General features: G+C 38.0%; 1 protein-coding gene across 2 annotated transcripts in view; it reads left to right on the top strand.

Annotated features, from left to right (window-relative positions):
• Nucleotides 1-24828, top strand: part of sh3pxd2b (SH3 and PX domains 2B) — a 53964-nt gene that overhangs the window by 14221 nt on the left and 14915 nt on the right. For both annotated transcript variants that reach the window (XM_082141258.1, XM_082141257.1), the window contains exons 3-5: nucleotides 6252-6327; nucleotides 16695-16771; nucleotides 24778-24828. The exon at nucleotides 24778-24828 is cut by the window's right edge and continues 41 nt beyond it. In XM_082141258.1, the coding sequence (XP_081997384.1) occupies nucleotides 6252-6327; nucleotides 16695-16771; nucleotides 24778-24828 (204 nt within the window). The remainder of the gene's footprint in view (nucleotides 1-6251; nucleotides 6328-16694; nucleotides 16772-24777) is intronic.

Genomic DNA, 24828 nt, shown 5'->3' with positions numbered 1-24828 from the left:
ATTTAAAACACACACATACACTACAGTTAAAGGGGTGGTTGATTATGATTTCACTTTTCTAACTTTAGTTAGTGTGTAATGTTGCTGTTTGAGCATAAACAACATCTGCAAAGTTACGACGCTCAAAGTTCAAAGCCAAGGGAGATATTTGCTTTTAAAGAAATTGCTTTTTAAGGACTACAACAAACGGCTCGTAGAGACTACACGAGCTTCCTCCCGGGTTAGTGACATCACCAACCCTAAAATTTACATAAACCCCGCCCCCGGGAACGTGATTTAAAGATTATCAAGATAGAATATGTTAATCAATGACTAGAAGATAACTACACATCAGCAACATAAATTCATCAACTAAACATTCAGAAATGTCCTGTTGCTTCTACATGTTGTCACTTCTTCGTGAGTCTCTCCATCATTGTCTGAATCCGATTTGAACCTAAAAGGCTAAAAGTTTTTGAAATTTTCAGTGCATGTCTGTGTGAGTGCAAGCTGTTGTAGCTCCGCCCCCTGTGCCGGGAGCAGCAGCTCATTTGCATTTAAAGGGACAGGCACACCCTCAAAAAGTGACAACTTTAACATGCTATATACAAATATCTGTGGGGTATTTCGAGGTAAAACTTCACATACACACTCTGGGCACATCAAAGACTTATTTTACATCTTGTGAAAAGTGCATTATACCACCCCTTTAAAATTAAAAAACACATCAAAATAAGTGGATTTTGAAGCATGACAAAGGATTATGTTTTAAAAGGGTCTGTAAAGTAAAATTTTTATTTGACATTAAAAAGTGCTCTTTTTAAAAGTGTACTTAAGTGTGTTAAGAAACGTAGGCTCACTTTATTTTACAGTGTCCTTGTTACACGGCGCATGTGCTTACTATTGAAATAACAACTTTTCTACTTCTTACTTACTACTTAAATAACAACATATAGGCTAACAACATTCTTAATTATTACTTTCCCCACATTTTAGAATAATGTTATAAATATTACGAAATGCCACAAATAGAGTTAGGGTTATCATGTTGGGAACAAAAAGTTCAACCAAACTCAAAACTATAGTATATTTAAGCTGCAAATTTATAGGTTACAGCTCTGCACAATCTGGACACCATTTCAACCAACCAGTTTTGTAAAGATATTTGCGTGTAGACACATTTTATATTTGCCCTCAAAACTCATTTTGAAGCATTTCAAGTTTTTGAGATCATGATAAACATACATTCTTCTGTATGTCAGCAACTTACTTGTCCAAACAGCTCAAGTTTTGCTGAACACTAGCTCAGGCGTGGCTCTCAGACATATGGATGTGATTAGCATATGTGAACTCCAGAGAGACGTATGTCTGCTCTTCACATCGGATAAGACGCCTGTCCTGTGGGAAGGGGTTTTCTCTTTGTTCAGCTGAGGAAGAACTGTTTGTATGGATTTATCATAAAGGAATTTCAATTCCTCCTATAAACAACATTTACTGGAGTCATGTTCTTGGCAGCTTTTACTTGTTCTCTTCTCAGTTCCTCACATCCACCGCTGTTACTCTGAGGGGCTGATTTACTGTCTTTTATTGAAAACACTGGGTCTCATTCACTAATAATTATGCAAATGATTCATATTTATATGCATAGGACTTTTCTCAAAAATAAATTAGCCTAATTCACAAAACGTACGTACGCACATGATTTTGTTCTTAACCTGGTTCTAATGTAAATGAAATTTGGAGTATTCTAAATGAGCAAGGTTATTAATTTGCATATAACTCGTCCAAACCATTTCCAGATAAGGGTTTTATGCTCAGCCGTTCATCACTCTCAGCAAACAGAGGATGCTTTCTAAAGAAGCTCTTCTGCTTGAGAGAATCTCAAAGAATCTCAAGCAATGCCCCGGTAAACACCCTTTATACAGACCCAGATTAGCTGTAATGCACCTTCTCTTACTCTTTTCTTGTGTGTCTGTAAGGCCACCCTGAGTTTGTAATATTTACGTATGTGTTTTCAGTTGTTCCTTTCATTTTCCCTGGAAATTTATATTACATTTTAGTATGGAAGTTGTTGATGAATCATGATTTGTTTGTGGAAATGTGTATGCAGGGTTAGTGAATAAAATATTATTAGTAGTAGTTGGTTCACCCAGTGTCATTATTTTCCCACTCTCTTGTCGTTCCAAACCTGTATGACTTTCCTTCTTTTGTAGACCATAACATTAGTTCTTTTGTAGAATCCAGACACTGTTTATTTCCACAAAAAAGATCAGAGGAATGGAATGAAAGTGTCAAAAATACTCATAAATTTAAACCAAGGTTAACTGAAAACTCTTTGCAGTAGTTGTAAAATTTTATTTGCACTTCCACGTACAATGCGTAAGAACTAGTGACTTATGGAATCGTTGACATAAAACGTGTCTTGATGCGTCTCAACTCAGCATATTTTTAAGTCACAAAAGGGAATGATATTTGAAATGTACAGGGGTACACAGAAGGTGTACTCAGTCATTTATTGCAAAAGAAAAAAGAGTTTTATACATTTATTTTTTATTTTTTATTATGTACACTCACGTGAGATGAAGAATTCAGACATACAGTATCAGTCTTCTAGAAGAAGCTGTTTTCCTCTTCATGTAGATATGATGCATTAACTTTGTTAGTACTCACTAATGGTGTGCCGTATCAGGATTTTTGATCGTGAACGATTTCAATGTCTCCTCGATCTGCTTTTGAAGAAATATTGTAGTATCGTGCTACAGTGCATTCTTTCAGTTGCAGTTCTGGCAGTTCTTTTATTAAAAACTGTTTAAATATGTCATTTTGGTGATGAAAGATGAGTTTTAAGGGTTACAATTATTGACTACAGGGGGATTTTAAAGGGGTGGTATAATTAATGGCCTTTTTACAAGATGTAAAATAAGTCTCTGATGTCCCCAGAGTGTGTATGTGAAGTTTTAGCTCAAAATACCCCACAGATATTTGTATATAGCATGTTAAAGTTGTCACTTTTTGAGGGTGAGCAAAAACGCACCGTTTTGTGTCTGTTCCTTTAAATGCAAATGAGCCGCTGCTCCCGGCACAGGGGGCGGAGCTACAACAGCTTGTGTCATTTTACCTCACACACACATGCACTGAAAATGTCCAAAACTAATGTAAGTCATATCGCGAGTTGCGCAGACCAGAAAACATATCGGACACATTTGAATTCTGCACAGAATGCTGAATTTTAAAGTGATATGGAGATTAGGAGGAAACTGCGGCTTTACCGACTCGAGCTCAACGGCTCTGGCCGAGCTGTGATATAAACTAAACGCTATTGGCTATCTTTAAAAAGGGGAGGAGCTGATTGATATGCCCCGCCCTGTCTTCCTGTTGCTGTGGAAATTATGTTAACACATTGAATAATGCTGCGTGTTTCATGGCACTTCGGTGGGCCTTTAATATTAATAAAAAAACAAATGACAAAGAGAAAATCACTTACTGCTCTTCACTGAATAACTCCATTAGCTTTAATAAGAATCAGTGTATGTAGAATTTATACAGTGAAGTCTATGTAGTGTTTTATTTTTACGTCTGTTTATTCAATTTCTTACTTGAATACTACTGTTAAATACACCTATTGTGGAAAAATAAACCACTGTTTATTTCATTTGTGTATTGTATTGTATTCGTAATGTGCATCGTTTTTCTTATATTTAATAACAAGGATAAAATATTAAAATATAGATTTTCATCTTCGCTCACCCCTACTTTGGCCTAAATGGTCTGTCACTCTTTTTTCTTTTATATTTGTTAACTTGTAAGGCTACATTTTTTAAATCAGGGGAATTAGTTTGGCTGTACTTCTCAGTCACTTGCAAAATAGTAAAACCAACATGAACAAATCATTATAAAATTGTGAATCTTGATTTTCCTGGAAAAAAAAATAGTGATGTGATATTTTTGCCATATCGTCCACCCCTACTACTTACTACTCAAGCATAAACATAAATGTATATCTAAAAAGAACAAGCAAACTATACAGTATACTGTAACAACAGACACAATACTAAAGACAACATGTCTGTCACAATGTAGTAAACTCGCACAACCCAGAATTAATTCAAAGTCTTTAATTAAACAAGCATGAAGACCATGCTTAAGCAAATATATGTAAAAAGCTACTTCATATCAAATATAGTTTCGATTTGTTTTACAATCTTTGTAACATTACATATTTTCCATACTTTTATTTGTTTCATTGAATTTACTGTTTTTCTAAAATGTTGAAAATAGTATTGAAGTATGTGTCCTATTTTTTTTACTGGTAGTGTTTGTAAAATTTATAAATGTAAAATAGCATTATTAAAATCGAAGCCATTTATATGACTCTCAGGCCTGCTGAAGTCTAATACACTTGTGTCGGAGACCACTGGTCTACGAAGTCCTTTGCATTATGAAGCTTTCGAGTTTTATTTTTGAAACAGTTATGTGGAGCTATAAAATGAAATCTCAGAAGAGGCAGACTCAGCTCTGTAATGGACCCATGCAGCTCATTTGTCTGTGCGAAAGAGAAAATAAAGAGTTTTATCAATGTGCCGTCATTCAGATGGTGCTGAGTCACAGTAGAAGACATTGTTCCTTCGCTTAATGAATTGGCCAACAACAGTAAAAGCTTTGTCTGGCAGAATGACAGCCTCTCTTTGCCTCGTCATTAGTCCTCGAAAAGACACGAGTGAGAACTACGGTACTATTAATGTTTAACTTTTTAACGTGTCAGTGCACTGCATTCCTCTAGTGCTGTCTACGGCAAAAGTGTATGCTAAAGAATAGTGAAGCTTTCAATTTTCATTACATCTGTTGTTTTTATTTGTTCAGTTAGACTTACATCATGCAGTTCCCCTCCGCCATTTGCAACTCATTACACATGCTTTATAAGTCATCATTATATTTATGAGCAAAATTAATCACACAACAAGATTATGTGATCTGAAATGTGAAACTTAGGCTCATTGGAAAAACTTGCCTCTATCTAGATTTTTGTAAAACTCAATAACATACCTATACATACAGTTTTAGTCTTTTTCACACAAATTATGATTACAAGGGTAGATTATCGAATAAACTATTTCCATGATGTTTATTGCACAATAATGTGGTATGGCCTCAAAACACTTTTATCTAGGAATGCACCGATATGAAAATTTTGTCCGATACCGATAATTCTTTTTATTTTAAAGCCGATAAATCTAAATCCAAAGTTTTATATAATTTTTATAAAGATTACAAAAACAAAAGTCTCATCATTAAAAGCAATGTCCCAAGCACAATTATAATGATGTTCGTATAATTTTATGAGTTATTCTATATGACAGACTTGCATTGCACATGTTGTACTTTACTGTATTTTCCTTTTTGAAGTGATTCCAATCATATTTCTAGCAATTAAAAACGATCATGTTGAACAGTGTCTCAGCTGAAGGAAATTTTCATTACATTTTAATATATTGGCCACATTTTCATATCAGGCTGATAACGATAACATTAAAAATGAACATATATCGGCCGATACCGATATGGTGGCCGATATATCTCGTGCATCCCAACTTTTATCATAGTGCATGATATGCAAGAAGCAACGTAATATAATTTTGCAGAAATGTCACCACAGGCACGTATTTCCAATGAGCCTGGGTTGAAGATGACAGATATTTTTACACTGGTTAGCTTTATGTTGGGCATTGCATTATAAGTAAATTGTTGGGCCTTGTGGATTTCAGAACTGTTGTGCTGGAAAACGTTGCTCAGCTGATGAATTCAAGCTCTGCTATAGTCATTAGTGAATGAATGTGTAAAATGCACATATGACCTACTTTAACATACTTTGGAAAGACACAGGTGTGATTTCATTGGTCCGCAGCTGCTTTTGGACTGGAATAAGGGCCTGTTACCAAATCTCTACAGATGGGAGGAAAATGTTAATTGGTGCCAGCAAATAAAAATAACGTATAGCTGTATAAGTGATCGTTACAGGGTATTCTGGACGTAAGTATTAACAGAGGGAGGTGTTGGGTATAAAAATGTTCCACTATGTCAGTAGATCTATGTAGAGCACTCGGGGAGGGGGAATGACCATTTGTTGAATGGATTATAATCAGTGACGACTTGTTCTCAATATCCAGTCAAATTCCTAATTGATTCATTCAAGTCCTGCCCTACATTTTTCATCTATGAACTAAAATGTGTTGTCTTTTCACATTGATGTTATGTTTTTCTGTATTGTTTTCCAGATGGAGCTTCTGGATAAATTCCCTGTGGAAGGTGGACAGAAGGATCCAAAGCGCAGAATCATTCCCTTTTTACCAGGTAAACATCATTGCAGAATGACCCTTTGCATACATTCAAGTTAAGTCATAGACTACAGAAATACACCGATCTCTATCTTATATGCTGTTTCTTGGAATCGCTTTGCTCGCCGCTTCTTGCTGTCATTTAGGAAATTATGTAAACGTGTAATTTCCTTTTTCATTATGCATATGTGTGGTTATCAGCAGTGTCTGCTACAAAGTACTGATCACTTAGTGGAAACAGGGAATCTGCCAGCAGATAGCATGGCATTTGACATATTTGGTGCCACTGTGCATCTATATATGTTTATTCTGACATTATAATCTAAATATTTCGGTAGGACTTTATTTTACACTCCTGTTCCTCATGTACATAATATGTATTTATTATAGCAATTGTGTTATAACTATAACTGGGCACTAACCCTGAGGCTGAACCTACACCTAAACCTAACCTTAACCCATGTTGTTACCTTATTTGACCAGTACTTTCTTGGGTAACTACACTGTAAGTACACGTACGGTAAATAAAGTACGCAGATTCCTACAATAAAAGTATACGTCGTCAAGTTCATTTTAAGTAAACTTAAGTAAAGTTCAAGTATATTTTCCTAAATCTGTGTTCTAGTAGTGTTCTTGTAAGTGAATACTTCAATACTTCTTGGGACTAAATAGGCCCATTTTTTTGTTAAAATGTGTAACAGTAGTCTTTGAGGACACTAGTTTACAAGTTTTTCTTTTCCATTGTAACTACACTGTAAACTATACTAAAGAACTTATAGGTATACTGTTAGTTTACTAGCTATATACGTCTAGTTATCTTTTAAGTTTATAAAGTGCACTTTGAAATATTTAACTATTTAATAGTTATTATACTGAAAGTACAGTATGCTTTCTTTAATTGAACTTATCTTACTTACAGTTTACTCACATTGTGAAAGAATTGGCAGCCAAATGTTTATTTGTTTTTGTTGATTAATAACACTGTATATAAAAAGTTCAGGTTCAGATCCACCCATGTACTATTATACTTCATTTTCTGTGTTCTGTTTAGAGTCGCGCAAACTGTCCTGCAGAGTTTAGCTCCGACCCTAATCAAACACCTGAACAAGCTAATCAATGTCTTCAGGATTACTAGAAACAAAGACACTTGAAGGCATGCTAAGGCTGCGCTTCGCAAGGAAAGAGACAAGAGGCCAATCTCTTTGAATGGAAGAGAGGCTTCACTATGCTGAATAAACCACTTTTGTGATGAAATAGCTTATCATTTAATGAATCGACAACCCATCGGCTAAAAACATTCCTTTTGAATTTATCTATTTTTAGAGTTTACACCCCCCAAAAAAGTATGTTCTATAAGAGAAGTCTCAGACAGTTGTGCGACAAGTATGATTCAGTTTACGGCACTTCTCAGTCATTTCTATGGTTTCCGTAAACAGTCATCAACTGTCGCACAACTCTGAACCAAATTCAGTGACGTTAAGGCTGTAATGTGATTGGTTACCAAGGCACACATGATCCCAGATTTCCCTAGAATCTCCTGATAATAAGTCCATCTCTGCTAGAAAGCTCCAGGCAGGTGAGTTTTATCAGGGTTGGAGTTAAATTCTGCAGGACAGTGTTTGCCCATCCCTGGTATATAAGCCAATTAAACTTAAGTAAAATGTATTAAAGTCCCCATAAAATAGAAAAAGAAGTCTTTTGGCTTTTAGTATGAATATGTTCGTCTTACTGTTATCTATAAGCTAATGTGCTCCAAAACAATGACGAAATTCACATTTAGAAGATACAAGAATTCAAAACTTACAGTCTCTCACTTCTGTCAGTATTGTAGGAAACTCAGAAGCGAAGACCAGGAGACTTGGTTATATCTTCAGCAGGATTCTTTATTGAGAACACCAGCTGTCGGTAGCTGCAGTCATCAAGTCTAACTAAGGCAGTGTACATTGTAGTTTATATTATATTATAGTTAAGAGGGCAGTGCTTAGAAATGGAGACAAAGCACCTGGGTGAGGACCTTAAACAAAGCATGCAAATGAAGTATCCAGGTTTAGGAACCCGCCCTAGACTCTAGAGCAGGGGTTCTCAATCCTGGTCCTCGAGGGCCACTTTCCTGCAGAGTTTAGCTCCAACCCTAATCAAACACACCTGAACCAGCTAATTAAGCTCTTCAGGTTTACTAGAGAGCTAAAGGCAGGTGAGTTTGATCAAGGTTGGAGCTAAACTCTGCAGGAAAGTGGCCCTCGAGGACCAGAACCCCTGCTCTAGAGTGTTACCAATCCTAATCCAATCAGCATAATTATTCAACGACTGGGACAGGGGCTCCAAGAGCCATTAAAGACAAAGGGTGAGAGTCTCAGTAATGACACATTTAACTTACAATAGAGAAAACAGGACTGGCAGGAATCTCTTGCTGGAAACTTTGTTTAACAGCCGATATCATCATCATAACCTTAAATGCTAAATTCAATGTACTCTACCTACGTTTTTCATGTTATGTTATGTAAGGACATAATATCAGCAGATCATAAACAGATTCATAAATTTGTAACACCACAATATGGATAAATGATTTTGATGACATCACTCAGCTACTCATCTGATTTTCTGTCCAATCAAATGCTCTCTAGAATCTGAAGCTCCGCCCCCTACATTATAAATAGACGCTGAAGCAGCGTCTGAAATCGGTCACTTGTTCATACATTTACTATTTTCTACATGGCGAATGTCACATAGTGCTCTATATAGGGTATAGTGACCGATTCAGGCAGTGTAAATATGCTTTCCATTGGGGCGAATTAAGTCTGGTTTCACGTTAGTGTCACGCGAACCACCGCAGCTCCAGAGACACGACACACAGAGCGGATCATATGATAGAGTCGCACAGACCAGAGAACATATCGAACATATCATAATTCTGCACAGAATGCTGTATTTTAAAGCGATATGGAGGAGATTAGGAGTTTCAGTGGAACTTGTGTCAACACATTGAATATTACTGCACGTTTCAAGACACTTCAATGGGCCTTTAAGTACATCTCTAATAAGTACTTAGTTATAGTTCCCTTTCAGTTCGGTCACGTTCGACATAGTTGGACGTACCGACTGATTGGGATCGCTCTTAGGTTGCCTGTCGTCTTCGAATATTGATAAAACGAGCCAATGCACACATTGGCGTGCGAGCTTTGCATCCATGCTCCGCCCAGCAGCGCGGGTATAAATACGGAAGTGGTTGCACGCACCACTTGTCTTTCGCTTCGACGGTGTCTCTGAAGAGTGTTGATTCATTCAACGAGTGAGTGTGTCGGTGCTTCTTCTGGAAGTCTCTCCCGGTGCTGGTGGTTCTACAGCGTGAGTGCAGCGGTGGTCGCAAGCCTTCTGAGCTCTCAACTGCTGTTTTAACAGCATTCCTTTTTGTGTTTGTTTGTCTGACGGCCGGTTAAGGGCGAAGAAAGTGAGTGCTTCACTGGTACAGGCTGCACCATCCCTGTCAGTGTTGCCGCGATCATTCCCCTGTGTGCTCCGGCACTGGTGAGAGATTTTAATTTCCTGAAAGAGCAACATGGGTGCGTTTGCGTCTTTAAAAAAAAAAAAAGATGTCATTCCACCCGTGCGTTTCTGGATGCGGTCGTCCCCTGACCCCCTCTATACCTTCTTGGGACTTATCTCTGGTGCTACACTCAAAGACCTCCCCTCAAGGCACTGCACGCAGCTGAGTTAAAAATTCTGTTTTTAAAGAAACAGTTCTCTTGCTCGCTTGCCTCTATCAAGAAGGTAGGAGACCTGCACGTTTTTTCGGTCGACGAATCGTGCCTGTAATTCGGGTCGGCCAACTCTCACGATATCCTGAGACCCCAGCCTGAATATGTGCCCAAGGTTCCTACCTCTCCCTTAAAATGGGACCAGGTTTTGAGCCTGCAAGCGCTGCCCCGGAGGAGGCAGACCCAGCCCTGGCTTTTCTCTGTCCCTTCCGCTCCTTGCGATTATTACAGGACAGAATGCAAAGCCTCAGGACCTCAGACCAGCTCTTGTCTGTTACAGAGACCTGCAGAAGGGAAGGCTGTTTCCAAGCAGAGGATGGCCCACTGGATAGTGATTGCCATCATCTTGGTGTGTTTACCCAAGGTGCACCGTGCCCACCTGGGTAGTGAGCCTCTCCAAGGAGAGAGTGTAGCTCCTTCCTGGGCGTTGACACAGGGTGCCTCGCTGACACCAGCATATTCACTAGAAAAATAGCCTATGTGTCGAGCCGGTTGTTTTCCGTCGACTCCCATCACATGAAGCCAGTTTCACTGTAAGCCCGGTTTGAAGTGTCGGCTTGCTGTGCCATTCCCCTCCTATGGACTGGATACGCGCGCCATTCTTGCTCCAGTAGAGTTCCTCTTCAGCCGAACCCTGTTGAGTTCCTCCACACCCTTCGGCATCAGACGTGGCGGAGCGTCTGAGGCCAGGCCTAACACTTGTATGCTCTGGTGGAACCTGTGCTAGGCTGGGTCCATATGTTGTGATCCCTACAGCGATCCAATATGTGTATTCTTCCACAATTTTTCCCTTGGCAGAGCCTGCTCTGCCGTCACTGACCGGTTGCGTCAGTAATACATTTTGTTTTGCTATGGTTATATAATTTTTTCAGTGATATCTTCCAATTTTTATTTTTTTTTGGCGCAATTTTTTCTCAATGTAGTGTTGATATGGCAACTAGTAAATACACTAAGTTTCATCATGTGTGTTACAACTAGCCCCGCGTTAGGTTGTGCCTCGCTCACCCCCACAGTACTAGCAATACTATTTTCAGCAAGTTCAGAATGTTACAGTTAATTTGTTTAGAATGAACATCTGGCTGTAATTAAGCAGGCTGGAAGGTTTGTTTGCTTGTGAATCAGACAGTCTACAAGCACCTGAATGTTGTCTTACATACCAGCTCTTTACAACCATTTAACAAGTGTCTGGGCTTACTGACACAGCACTTTGTCACCAATCTACACAGAAACTCCTGTAATTAGCTGAGCATCATGTACACACACTCAACATCCATTTGTGAGCTTTGTAAACACACTCATTGCAGTGCACATTTAAACAATCTTTATTCTGAACCTGTCTGCCCCATGGATGATTTGGGGAAGGATAAAAAAAGGTCATTTTAATTTAAAAGGCTATATTATAATAGTTTTAACGTTCCGATACTTATATTTTCCTAGTACTTAGGAAAATATATATATATATATATATATATTCCTAAGTACTAGGAAAATATATATATATATATTTATACTGTATATATGCCACAATTATGTTCTATTTAGTGTCTGTATGAGTTCTCGTTAGTTACTATGGTTTCTGATTTGTTAATCTTCATCCTACTGTTCCTGTTTTGTATCCTCATTATATATTCATAAACAGTATATACTGTAGTCAATCAGATAGTGTAGATACCTTTTTGTATCATCGCATGTTTCTATTGTGAAAGACAGTTATCAGGTTTATTATTGTCAAGTGTCCTTGTCAAACCAAAATATGTTAAGTTAAAAGACACTGTACTACTCTCTCACATGCACAATTTAAGGCCTGTTCACACTGACACAAATGTTTGTCGCAAAAATTCAGTCAAATTTTCACATTTGATTTGTCAGTTCAGACCAATGCATTAAAACGGCAGATAGGCTGAATAGAAATGCAGACTTTCTGAGAGGAAGTGATGCTTATAGAAAAGCAGAAATACAGTTCTGGTACAGTCTGGTACCCAAATCACTATGCAACTTTCAGTTGGCCAGTTTTCTTCGCAGTGCAATGGAAAAGTGATTAGAACATATCTCTGTAAAAAACCCTGAATATTCATCTAGGTGTAAACTGACTTTTAGCTAGTGTCAATTCCATTTTAAAAAGCATTGCTGCTGCTTCAGTTCAGATATTTATTTTTAAAAAGCGCTAATGCATACATGCTTAGGGTACATTTACACGACAACGATATGCTTAAAATGGTGACGTTTTTCCTTTTATGAGTTTTTCGTGTACAGACGACACCATAGTCAAAACGCCCCCCACTCACACGGATCCGCGAAAACGACTAAAATGCTGTATTCTGCTGCCAGGCCAGTAGATGGCGATGACACACTGTAGACTGAACATGTAATACGCATGTGCATGATGTCATCATCTTCAGAGATTTGCGTTTTTGTTGTTTACACTGAGACTTTTTTCAAAAACGTGCACTTTGATATCCGGTTTCAAAAGTTTGCGTTTACAGGCACCTAGGGCTGGGCGATAAAACGATAACGATAATTATCGCGATTTAATTTTTCTCGATAAAACGATATCAAGAGTTCGATAAATGTTCGATAATGTTTATGCGCCAAAAGCGGAACTAAACTCATTTGAACCGCGCGCCACACGGACCATTTATCCGCTCGGCTCAAAGTCCAAACGGCAGCGCGAGCGCAAGCTCACTAGAGCAGATCTATGCGTTTACTCTGATCGGTTTCAGTCACGAAATCCAGTGAGAAGCGCTTGAGTTCAGCGAGGAACACAAATGTCTCAGTGATTTAAACCAGTTTAAAGGCAGATGAAACAGCGCTGACAAACCGGAGAAACACTGTGCGCAACGATACAGTCAGAAGGCTTTTCCGTCTACAAATTCCCATCATTTACCATGGATTTACTGTAACGTTAGCCTAGTAATATTAAATTCACCATGAAATGTGGGATATACATATTGAATTGTATTATATTATTAATGTAGACAATGTATTGAATGACTAATGGAATATAATTACAGTATTTAATAATGTATTTAGGCTACTGTTTTTCATACAAATACCATAGAAACCATAAAGTTACATTTTGCCATGATAGTGAGGTGCTACAGGGTATGCCTGGTTTCATCTGTGGTTGTCATGATCTAAATGCATGATACTGGATGACCAATGGTTAAGATTAATAAAACTCAAACAGTCAGAAAAAATGTATTACCCCCAAAAAAAATTGGCACGTATGCAGAAACTAAGAAATTGTCCAATAAATATTTATTTTGTTAAGGAAAAATGACAAATGTTTGAATGTTCTACCTCAGATTTGTGAAATGTTCACCAGTTTGGCAAGTGTTTGTTATGATATGTTCTGACAATAAAGAGTAGTTTAACCCTCTGAGGTATGAGCTGTTTTCTGGGCCATGGAGGTGTTCTGACATGCTCTGACATTTGTGTTTTTTTCTGTTACTAGTGACATTTTCATGGCTAAAGTCTGATTACACTTCAGCACAAACTCTGCTACAATAATATATCAGCAGCATGTATGTAAAAGTTTGTAGTTTTGAGATAATGACATTTATGCGTGGTTTGTGAAAATACAAAAAAAAATTCTCACTGAAATAAGGCCATGAAACCCATACTGATTATTTCTTCACAAGACTTTTGAAAATTGTATGACATAGCCTAGAATATTTGCGCCAAAACTATGTGAAAATCACCCTGACTGCTCATTCAGATAAGACAATATATTGATTTAAAATTTCTAAGACGTGTTTTGTGTGACAAAGCCATATGCGAAAAGGCGTGATCATCTCATGAATATGTAAGCTTTTAACACCTGAGAAAGACAAAGAAACTCCCCTAACTGCCCTATTAGGAGCGATCAGGCCCTGTCATTCAGAGCAACCTTGCACAAAGAATGAGGAGATTTAAAAAAGAATGGCTTTTAGATTGTTTGGATTTATTTACAGCACAACACAATCCAAAAATACAAATGACAAAAGAGCACATTGAAAACAATGATCCAAAGACAGAGACCTTTGTGCCATTCCTAAAAACATTGTACATACCTTTAATTTCCAAGGTGTTTGATTTTCACTTTACCATGTTCATGTACAGAGACTCATGTGAATGTTGAAGTCAGCAGGACTCAGTTGCATCTGGTCCCTAAAAAAAAAAAAAAAAAAAAAAAAACTGTGAACATACTGATATCAAGAGAAACTATAGGGCTGCACGATTTTGGGAATAGATTTTAGATTTTTCTGGTTAAAATTTAGAAATTCACAGAATACACACACACACACACACACATGTTTCCAACAATATATAATGAACACCAGGTTTGTTGTGCCTTGTAGGCATAGGCTACGCAGTGCTGCATAAAATAATTATAACAATAAATTAAATCTTCCAAAAGATTTCAAGAACAACTACGCTAGAGAAAAATATATTGATTATCATATGTTACTTCAAATGTTTCCATTCGTTATGATGATATGAAATGAGATAATAGTAAAAACATAAAGCCTAATGTTTGGTGCATTTTTCCTTTCAAACGCAATCGCGCTCCAAAATATGATACATTAAAACCCACAGCGCGCTCCAAAATATGATACTCAAACCCACAGCGCGCTCCAAAATATGATACATTCAAACGCCATCGCGCTCCAAAATATTAAACATTATGGTTATACATATCCAGGGATGTAGTGGAGGCTAAACGCACGTAAACGCCGTTTACGCACCTCCCAAAATTTGGAAATAGCGTTTGCCCACCTCCAAAATGCGTTTATCCACCTCTAAATTTCACGTTATTTGAGCGGACTTTGCTTTTCCAGTGCGTGATCGCCGATCGGCACATGATTCGAGCATTTGGGCCGTTAACTACAGAGCAGAACGCGCAGCGCGCAAACACAGAGCAGAGAGCGCAGCGCGCCGAGTTGAGTAAAGTTGGCAATAAATTCACAGATTCGAACTTCCCGGGTCAATAACTCGTGAGCTAAACGTTGTTACTACACAAATAACACCTCTTTTTAATCGTAGTAATGTAGACAAGCAGCTACAACCTATTTTTTCTCAAAACGAGCTTTCCCTCACAGTGGACAAAATACATTGATCTCTATGCTCAGGCGGCAGAGAGGCAGATCCGAAGGGACCGTCTGCAAAGTGCAAAACCCGAAAACAGTCAATAACTTCACTGTCACACACTATAGTGTCATCAAAATGAGTTCACACATCACTGCTGTCCTGATGGTTATACTACAACACTTATTTTGTATAAATATCTTTTTGCATAATTTTTATGATTATTATTTATGAAAAATATTCAATAACTGCACTGTAATTCACTGCATTGTTGCCAAATTCAGTTCGCACATCACAGCTGTCCTGATGGTTATACTACAACACTTATTTTGGAAAAATATATATTTTTAATTTTATATACAATTGTAAATGTATCATGTTGATGATTTTTATTATGAAAAATATTCAATAACTTAACTGAAATTCACTGTATTGGTGCCAAATTCAGTTTACACATCACTGATGCCCTGATGTTTATACTACAACACTTATTTTGGGAAAAAAATATTTTACATTGTATATACAATTGTAAATGTATAATTTTTGTTTAAAAAATATTAAATAACTGCACTGTAATTCACTGTATTGTTGCCAAATTCAGTTTACACATCACCGACGTCCTATATATTACATTTATATCTGCATTTATGTAAAAACTTAAACTTTCAAACATCAAAATGTCATTTATGAATATGTTTTCATGTCAAAATGACATAAAAACATCTTTTCCTATTCTATTTTGCCTTGCGTGTCGCGTGAAAAATAGGCGTCGGTGCTATTTCTAGCATGCACGCGTTTTCCGCGCGGCTCGAGGCGCGCCTGAGACGCGCGTGTCACGCAGGCAGTGTGCAAGCTCTAACGGACGAGTTAACCTGTTAACAGGGGAGCCGAAATAAAAACGGACACGCCACGCAGCCAGTGTGTCGCCGGCCTCAACCTCCGCAGACAGTTTTTAATGTTTATCAGACAATAACTATTCAAGATTTTGCTTTAGTATAATTTTCGGGACAATTAGGGCCAGATTCGGGATTCGGGACAATAGTTTAGATTTCGGGACTGTCCCGAATTTTTCGGGACGTCTGGTCACCCTAGGTCCGGGGCAGTAACCCAACACATTTACACAAACACACCACATCACACACACCAAGGTGTTTTTCAGCCTCGCTCTTCTGAATGTGCCATTGCTAAAAGATCTATGACCCTAGGGCCTTGTGTGGGATAGCCTAGTTGTTTTCCCACATGTTTCACTTTAAAAAAATCTTTTACTACATTCAGCAAAAAGGGACCACAGTACATGCAGGAAATGACTCATAAAACTTAAGAGTCTCATTTGTGTTCATTTCTTGGTATTGTTTTATGGGCCACAATCTTTGTTTGGGCAAGTTTCATGCTTGTGGTCTTCCAACATCTGATAAAATGGCCATGAAGCATGAAGGGACATTCCCAAAAGTTTCCCTTTTGCCTTTAAACCCCTGTAAAGAGTGCTGATGAATTTGAGAATGAAGATGCTGATGAATGCAGGGTGTGTTTATAATAATCGTCTTCATTTTCCTAACAGGAAAGATTCTCTTCAGGAGAAGCCACATCAGAGACGTGGCCATGAAACGCCTGAAACCCATAAACGAGTACTGTAGGGTAAGTTAGACAACAAACAGTACACACAACAAACCAGCTCACCTGCGATTAGCATTATTTTTACACAATAAAATGAACACTATTAAATACTTACATTTATAATATTTCAATGCTGCAGAAGTCACCTCAAATAAACATTGATTGGGTCATCCTTTACTCACCCTCATGTCATCATGAATGACTGTATGACTATTTTTTCCTCAATGGAGCACAAAAGGAGAAATTTAGCAGACTGCCAAGCTGCTCTTTTCCATACAGTGACATTAGACAGTGACCAGTGACTGAAGGACACAATAGCACCATAATAGTAGTTCAGTATTCTGCTGTAGCTGATGAACCTCATTCAGTGCATATATTTAAATATGGCACGTCAAGAGGTATCGCATCAGATTTGACGCCAGTGACGGCAAATAGCATAAGTTCTCACGTTTCAAACCTTAACTTTGAATATGTGGAAGTGCAGATTATATATGAGAGCTACTCTACCGTGAAGGGGAAGATTTTCAGTAAATAATGAAAAAATAATGTTCTCATTATTAATTAATTTTGTAAAAAACAAAACTCACCACCACACATTGTACCAAAATGCATGTGAAGGTTGCTCAGACCTTTATTCCAGAACGTGATGATTTTTTTTAAATAGATTAAAATGTAAAAAAAAAAAATCTAAATTTCAAGTAAAAAATGACGCCTAAAGGCCCGTACACACCGGGACGAATTTCGCGCGCGATATTCGCCGACGTTTAACGCCTCGTGACTAAACAATGGGCGCCAATGTGAGTGTGCACACCGACGCGAAAAACGGCACGCGTAAAAGCGTAATTTTTTTTTTAAACGCCTCGGGTCTGTTTTTTTGGTTTGACTATCCGACCAATGAGATTGCCGCTTTTGCTCACGTGTCTGGAGCTTCTGAAGTTACAGTAAAACACAACTTGGGGGCGCTCAAACACAAAACGGTCTTGCCGAGCACACATACGTAACAGCGAAGAAGATATACGCCAAGTAGTGTCTACACTGCCCATAGACAGACACTGCCGGGAAGAAATGACGAGGAAGATGCAAGGCAAGATGAATGTAGAGCTGCTGGTCTCGTTGGTGTCGGAATAAAGAACTATATGACAAACGCGACAGCGACTACAAAAAGCTTGTTAAAAGAGAACTGTTATGGAGTGGTATTGCAGAGTATAGACTGTTATGGAGTGGTATTGTATTTCTGTTTTACATTAAGCGCCATCTAATGTCAGGGAATGAATTTGCATGTTCACTCGGCTCATCGTCAGCGAAAAACGCTTGGGTGTGAACACAAAAAACGCGCTGAAAAACGCTGGCGAATAACGCGCGCCGATATTCGTCCCGGTGTGTACGGGCCTTAAGAGTATTTTCACCCTTATATGAATTCTTTCATAAAAATGTTTTTTACTCGTCCTTTTAGCTGTTGGAGGATATGGGAAAAAAGTTGGTCTTGGGCCGGTTTCACAAAGCTATATTAGACCGGTCTATAGTGTTAGACAAGTCTAAAATTGGCTCCTAGACTAGTCTAATGCAAGTTAGACTGTTTCACAAAAATAAAGACTGACTTAATTTAGACCAAAAAAATTCGACACCTCAGGCTAACTTAGGTCTAAGACTCTATGTTACCTTGGCAACCAGCAGTAACAATCAGTTACATTACAAACAGCCAAAAGAAAAGGGAAAATGGCTCATAATTTAAACATTTCTTCTTGTTACTACATTCTCCGCAAAATTTCCCAAGTAAAATGTCCTTGTAACTGTTATACTCCTCCAACAAACATATTTTCCACTGGGGTAAACTGCACTGAGCGGTTGAATGCGCTTTCTCGATCCGCCATGTTTTTTGTTTTGAAAAGTGTCTTATTTTACCCAGAATGCATTGCAGTGTAGTCCTACTTAAGATAGGCAACACTATAGACCGGTCTAAAATAGCTTTGTGAAACCGGCCCTAGGTGTAAACTGACCTTTAGCCAGTGTAAATTCTATGTCAAAAAGCATAGCTTCAGTTCAGTTATTTGTAACAAACTGGCCTTTATAAGACGTTTACAGAGATTTTTCAGTGAGGTAAGCAGGAACCAGAAGTAGTTTGACTTTCAGAGGGATCAAATTTTAATTCTGCATCTTCAGATCAGTTTTTATACGGTGGTCTGCTGTGCGACTTGAATTGCCTTAACATGAAAGACTGTTCTGTCTTAAGTGACTGTTGGGCTTTTGGTAGAAGGGTTAAGAGGGAAAAAAAAAGCTAGGAATCCACATTTGGCAGCCTAATGTCTTCTTTAGGGCAGGGGTTTGGAGCTGCGCTGAGTTAGCCTTCGTCAGCACATCATGGCTTTTTGTTGACTTTTTAAAGGGCTGTTTCCAACGGAAACTGTATTTTAAAATGTTGCTTTAAGTGTTTTTCTTTTTTTTAAGGTGCCTGTGTGAGCGGTCATGATCTGTGACTCGTTTTTACCTCTTTTCCTCTCTCATTAGACACGTTTGACTGTAACTATGTCATTGTCAGCTGATGAATCAGTGCTGTTGTGGTTGGCTATAAGAAATGATGCCTAAACTGGAGGTGCATAAATTAAGAAGAAGAAAAAAACATACAGTCTGATTTACGAATGACTAAGTCTTATGAGACAGTTATTTTAGACAGTCAGTTTTATCTGAACCCCAAATAACGGAGACCAGTGTTTGAAAGAATGTCCTGCATCTTCTTCAGTATTGCTTTCAACATTTTTGTAGTCTTACTAATTATGAAAATATGTAAATTCATGTCTTTTAAATTGAATTAAATTGTTTTTTTTTGTATTTAAACTGAAGGATTATCCGCTATCCGTATGTTTTATATAGTATGCATATGTGTGGTATGAATGAAATCCTGATGTACTGTATCCACCATGTTGTCATTGTCTTGCGATTTACGGCATCAGTTGTGTTACTTAACTGCCATTCACAACTCCTGTCCATCAAATCACACTTTGGAAACTTGCGGGAAGCAGTAGGTCATTTGGGTACATGTTTTATGAATATAAACTCAGACAAACTCATTCACATACTTTTTTTTTCTTTTCTTTTTTGTGAAGTAGGCACATACAGAGGCAGGGTTTATCCTTTCGGCTAGCATGCTAACTAATTGTTATGCTAAGTTTTAGGGTACGTTTACACGACAACGATGTACTAAACACGAAAAAGTTTGTCCTTTGCGTTTTTCACATACAGACGACAACGTTGTCAAATCGATCCCCGCTCACACGGATCCGCGAAAACGAATAAAAAAAAATGCTGCATTCTGCTGCCGGGCCAGTAGTTGGCGATGTCGCTTTGTAAAGTAACACTACACGCTAGGGCTGCTCGATTATGGAAAAAATCATAATCATGATTATTTTGGATTGAAATCACGATTATGTAACACGATTATTTCACATGACTTTGGGAACGTGTTGCATTTATTAAAAAGACACCTTTCAACAATTCTTAAAAAAATCTACATTTGAACATTGATTGTACTTTTTGAACTATTAAAATAAATAATATAACAGATAATACTTAAATGAGTATTTTAATAATTCCCGCAGGTCTACCACTTATAATGCGGGAAATTCCCCCACAAACATTGGTTCACTTTAGCATGTAGATTGTATGAGTCGCCTAAATTAATCCACACAGATTATAAAATCAAATCAATCATTTTAAAACTTTCTCCAAGACGCAATTTCACAAACCGTGTGATGTTCAGCGGCGCCGCGTCTTCTCTCTCTCTCTGTCTCTCAAAATGGGTTGGACAAGGCGAGCGTTGAAACTACACTCTCGCGTTTAGGAGTCGGGACATGACGGAATTGTCACTTGCACAATCGGGCCAGCATTGCATCGTAACTAAAGTTTATAATTTTCACTTCTTTTTAAGTCTTATCAGTTTAAACATTCAAGCGGAGAGAGTGTACGGCTTCGGGAGGGGCGGATGTGCGCGTGTCATTCAGAACACAAGACAAAATAAGAGTGTTCTTGCAAAACAGAACATGGCAAAATAATCGTTTTTACTCGATTGTACTATTTTGGTGATCGTTGGGAGCCGAAATCAAAATCAAAATTCAATTAATTGCACAGCCCTACTACACGCTTATAGACTGAACACGTAATATTTATGCGCATGACGTCACAGTTTTCACAAATTTTAATTTTTGTTGTTTACACAGAGATGATAACGGTATCATTTTCAAAAACGTGCACTTTGAAACTTTGAAACTTTGAGTTTTCAGGCCCCCAAATTGCCATTGTGGTATAAATGAACGGCCAAAACGCATAAATTTTTTCGTTGAAAAGAGTGTCTAGTAAACGCCCCCTTAGTCTGTATTCACTAGTTTCCTTGGTTACTATTTTGTTTACCTTGTTACGCACCTGTTTCAGTTTTTCGGTTCATCAGCCTCCCTTGTGTATTAAGCCTTCAGTTCTTCGTTCTGTTAATTGTCTTAGTTTTTGCGTGGTTGTGTTCATAGCTTATTCCTTTGATCTCCTGAGTATTTCCTTGTTGGATTTTGGATAAATTAAAGAATGTGTTATTGTATATATTCCTTCATCTGCAACCTCCGTTTCTGACGCACTTACACAATCTCATAAATGTATAACAGGAACTATGATGGACACTTCTGATCAGGCAATACAAACAGCTAACCCTTGAGGTGCTAAGAGGATGGGGATTGAATCTTTCATGATGCTGAAGTCATTTCCTTTCACTGAGAGTTGTGTGTGAGTGGCGGGTCATTTGTGATGTCATGAAGTGCAGATACAGCTGGATACGGTGCGAAAGCCAACAGACTCTCCGGCACATTAATAACTGTCAGTGTGAATGCCCCGTCAGCTGACCTACTCACTTTTTTGTATGCTGCATCATGATCTATATTAATTGGGGTGAAAGGTCAGAAATGCTGTTAAGATATTTGTTTTGTCGGGTAAATGGAAATCCATGGCACCCCAGAGGTTATTTTATTGGATAATCAGGTATACTAGCAATCTCTTCAGAACTTGTTTGGTTTTTGGTAATCTGAATTGTATAAAAAAAAAATTTTTTTAAAGTAATCTGACTGCTAAAAGTAAAACATGAAAAAAAATGCCATGTTTTTATTTAGTTGGGTAGTTTTGCTTGAAAACTAACCCTGTAAAGCCTTGATATTTTTTTTTTTTTCAAGTGGAACAATATTGAACCATTTTTTTTACAATTCTTTTTGAGAATCATTGTATTTGACAGGCTTTTATGGCTCATATACAGTAGTATGATATAAAAGAATTTGGAGAATAAAAAGCTCATATATGGACAAAAAAGATGAAATTCTGATCGCTTTTAAATGTAAATCAAAGAGATTTTTGTAACAGTACTGCTGTTTTTCAGTAAAGTTTTGATCATGTTGTTCAAAATAGGCTTTATAGGGTTAAACTTCCAAGATACAACTGGACAACACGTGCAGTAATATTATTTAAATAGTTAGGCAGTTTACAGTATTTACTGCAGTATTTAGTGAGCAATATGCTGATGTCACGCAGCCGCCATTTTGAAATCGAAAGTGAGGCTCCGGTGGGAAGAACCCCGGAGATAAACAACAATGCCTTGGACTACCAACCTGAAGCTGCTGCCGCGATTTACACTATTGGATGTTAATATCCAATATAGGATATGTATATAGTTCATTCCTGCTTCTTTTTTTACATTCTGAATTATATATAAAAAAAATATTTTATTTATAAATGAATTTCACTGTATATAGTCTAAAGTATGAAAGAAATGTATGTACAGTTTTAGAATTGACACAACATCATTAAAGGGATAGTTCACTTTGAAATTAATTTTTGGTATGTTTTAGCTTACCTCAAGGGCATCCAAGATGTAGGTGTCTTTTTTTCCGCAGTAGTTTCAATTTTTATATTTTTAGGTCAAACCGTTCTTGTCTGTTAGTCATATAATGCAGGTCTATGGTCATTATCTCAAAACACAAGCACAGAGTCCAAATTAAAACAATTCCCCATCGTCCAAATTAAACAATTCCCCATCGTAAGTACACATTGATGGCCTAAGACACGAAACGAGCGGTTTGTGTGAGAAAACGAACAGTATTTATATCGTTTTTACCTCTTATACGCAGCCATGTCGAAGTGATCTGATCTGACGTGTACGCAGACTGGTGCATAGACATATACACTAGATGTCGCCTTAAAGACATTCGTTCCAATGAACTGCCGTAGACAAGGCGACATCTAGTGTGTATATATCTATGCACCAGTCTGCGCACACGTCAGATCAGATCACTCGGACATGGCTGTGTATAAGTGGTAAAAACGATATAAATACTGTTCGTTTTCTCACACAAACCGCTCGTTTCGTGTCTTAGGCCATCAATGTGTACTTACGATGGGGAATTGTTTAATTTGGACGACGGGGAATTGTTTTAATTTGGACTCTGTGCTTGTGTTTTGAGATACTGACCATAGACCTGCATTATATGACTGACAGACAAGAACGGTTTGACCTAAAAATATCAAAATTGAAACTACTGCGGAAAAAAAGACACCTACATCTTGGATGCCCTTGAGGTAAGCTAAAACATACCAAAAATTAATTTCAAAGTGAACTATCCCTTTAAACACAACAATACGCCATCGCATTCACGACTCTCCTGTGATTAAAGGCGACACTTCCGGTTTTCTTCCCACCGGAGCCTCGCTTTCGATTTCAAAATAACGGCTGCGTGAAATCAGCGTATAACCTATTCCTTTATGAACCATATATACATGAACAGTCTTATCTTTCTCTCTCTCTTCCACTTACTACTCGCATAAAACAATCTAGGTAATGCACCCACGGTAAAGAGCACCCAATCGAGTCCATTTACTATAATTGGCCTCCGTATAGCCAGTGTCTTCAGGGAATGCTGAAATGTAGGGAGGTCAGATACTGTACCCTGGGGAGACATCCATCTGTGGACATCAGTGATATCCATGGAAACCGACATGAATAAGATCCATATCCATCCAATCATCATGCAAACCCAATGCTAAGAGGAAAATCTTACATCAGCCTTGAACAAGCCTCCGATGGTTCCTTCTCTTAATAAAATAAGCATGTTTTGCCATAAAAACACCTTTTTCATTAAGAAAATTGAGCATTGGGCAAACACGCAAATGTGCACATTAAGTCTATTTGGCGAGTCAAAAAAACAACTGTGAAAAATTGGCTCAGGCTGTGCAATGCTGAATTAAGAAAGGGCACCTTGAGCAGAAGCGTCTGAGCTTTGAATTTAAAAATTCCTGTCAGGTCAGACATCATAATTCAGCACGTGGACAGACGGGACCTCCTTCTGAAGGACACCGAGGCACTCAGCTTTATTAAATAAAAGCTCCTCTGCCAAAATATATAACTGCAAAAAGCATCTTGTGTCAGCCATTGAGCTGCGTTTAATGTGGGACTAGAACTGAAGTCTGCTGCAGTTTTGTTTTTGTTTTTTTGTGCAGAAAACTCATTTGGGTCAGTGTGATTTCAGACTCGCAGCTGATAAAGAAGCTTGCCTTCAATAGTGCTAAACTGCCCTCATGTCATGCCTCTGATATGAGAGCATACATCTGAGATTTGGAGGATAATGTCCGTGATTTTACATGTAAGAGGCGTTCTGAATCGCTGGAGCTCACTGAGGCACTGCGTAATAATGATACATGAAAACACACACCAATGACTTCCAGTCACATTGGCACTGCGAATCGCTCTCATTGTGAATGTGTCTCTGTATACGGGAAGCCGTGAGAACTGTGTTTATTTGAGGGGTTTGACTTTTGCATGCTGTTCTTTAGATGATTGGAGAATAAATGACTTATTCTAAACAACCTCTGTTGGTTTGCTTTATTAGATCATAAATTTTGACTGAAATTGAACAACGCTAGTGTACGTGAATTGACGACCTTCTTATCAACAACTCACTTTTCTGAATGTGCCTCATAATAACGAGTATTCCTGAATACTGTCCTCTCAGGCTCTGATCCAGCTGCCGGTGTATATCTCCCAATGCGAGGAGGTTCGTGTG

The sequence above is a fragment of the Leuciscus leuciscus genome, assembly GCF_965113295.1.
Source record: "Leuciscus leuciscus genome assembly, chromosome: 16".
Taxonomy (NCBI): Eukaryota; Metazoa; Chordata; class Actinopteri; order Cypriniformes; family Leuciscidae; genus Leuciscus; species Leuciscus leuciscus.
Note: the sequence above shows the minus strand (reverse complement) of the source record. Positions and strands in the feature narration are given on the sequence as shown.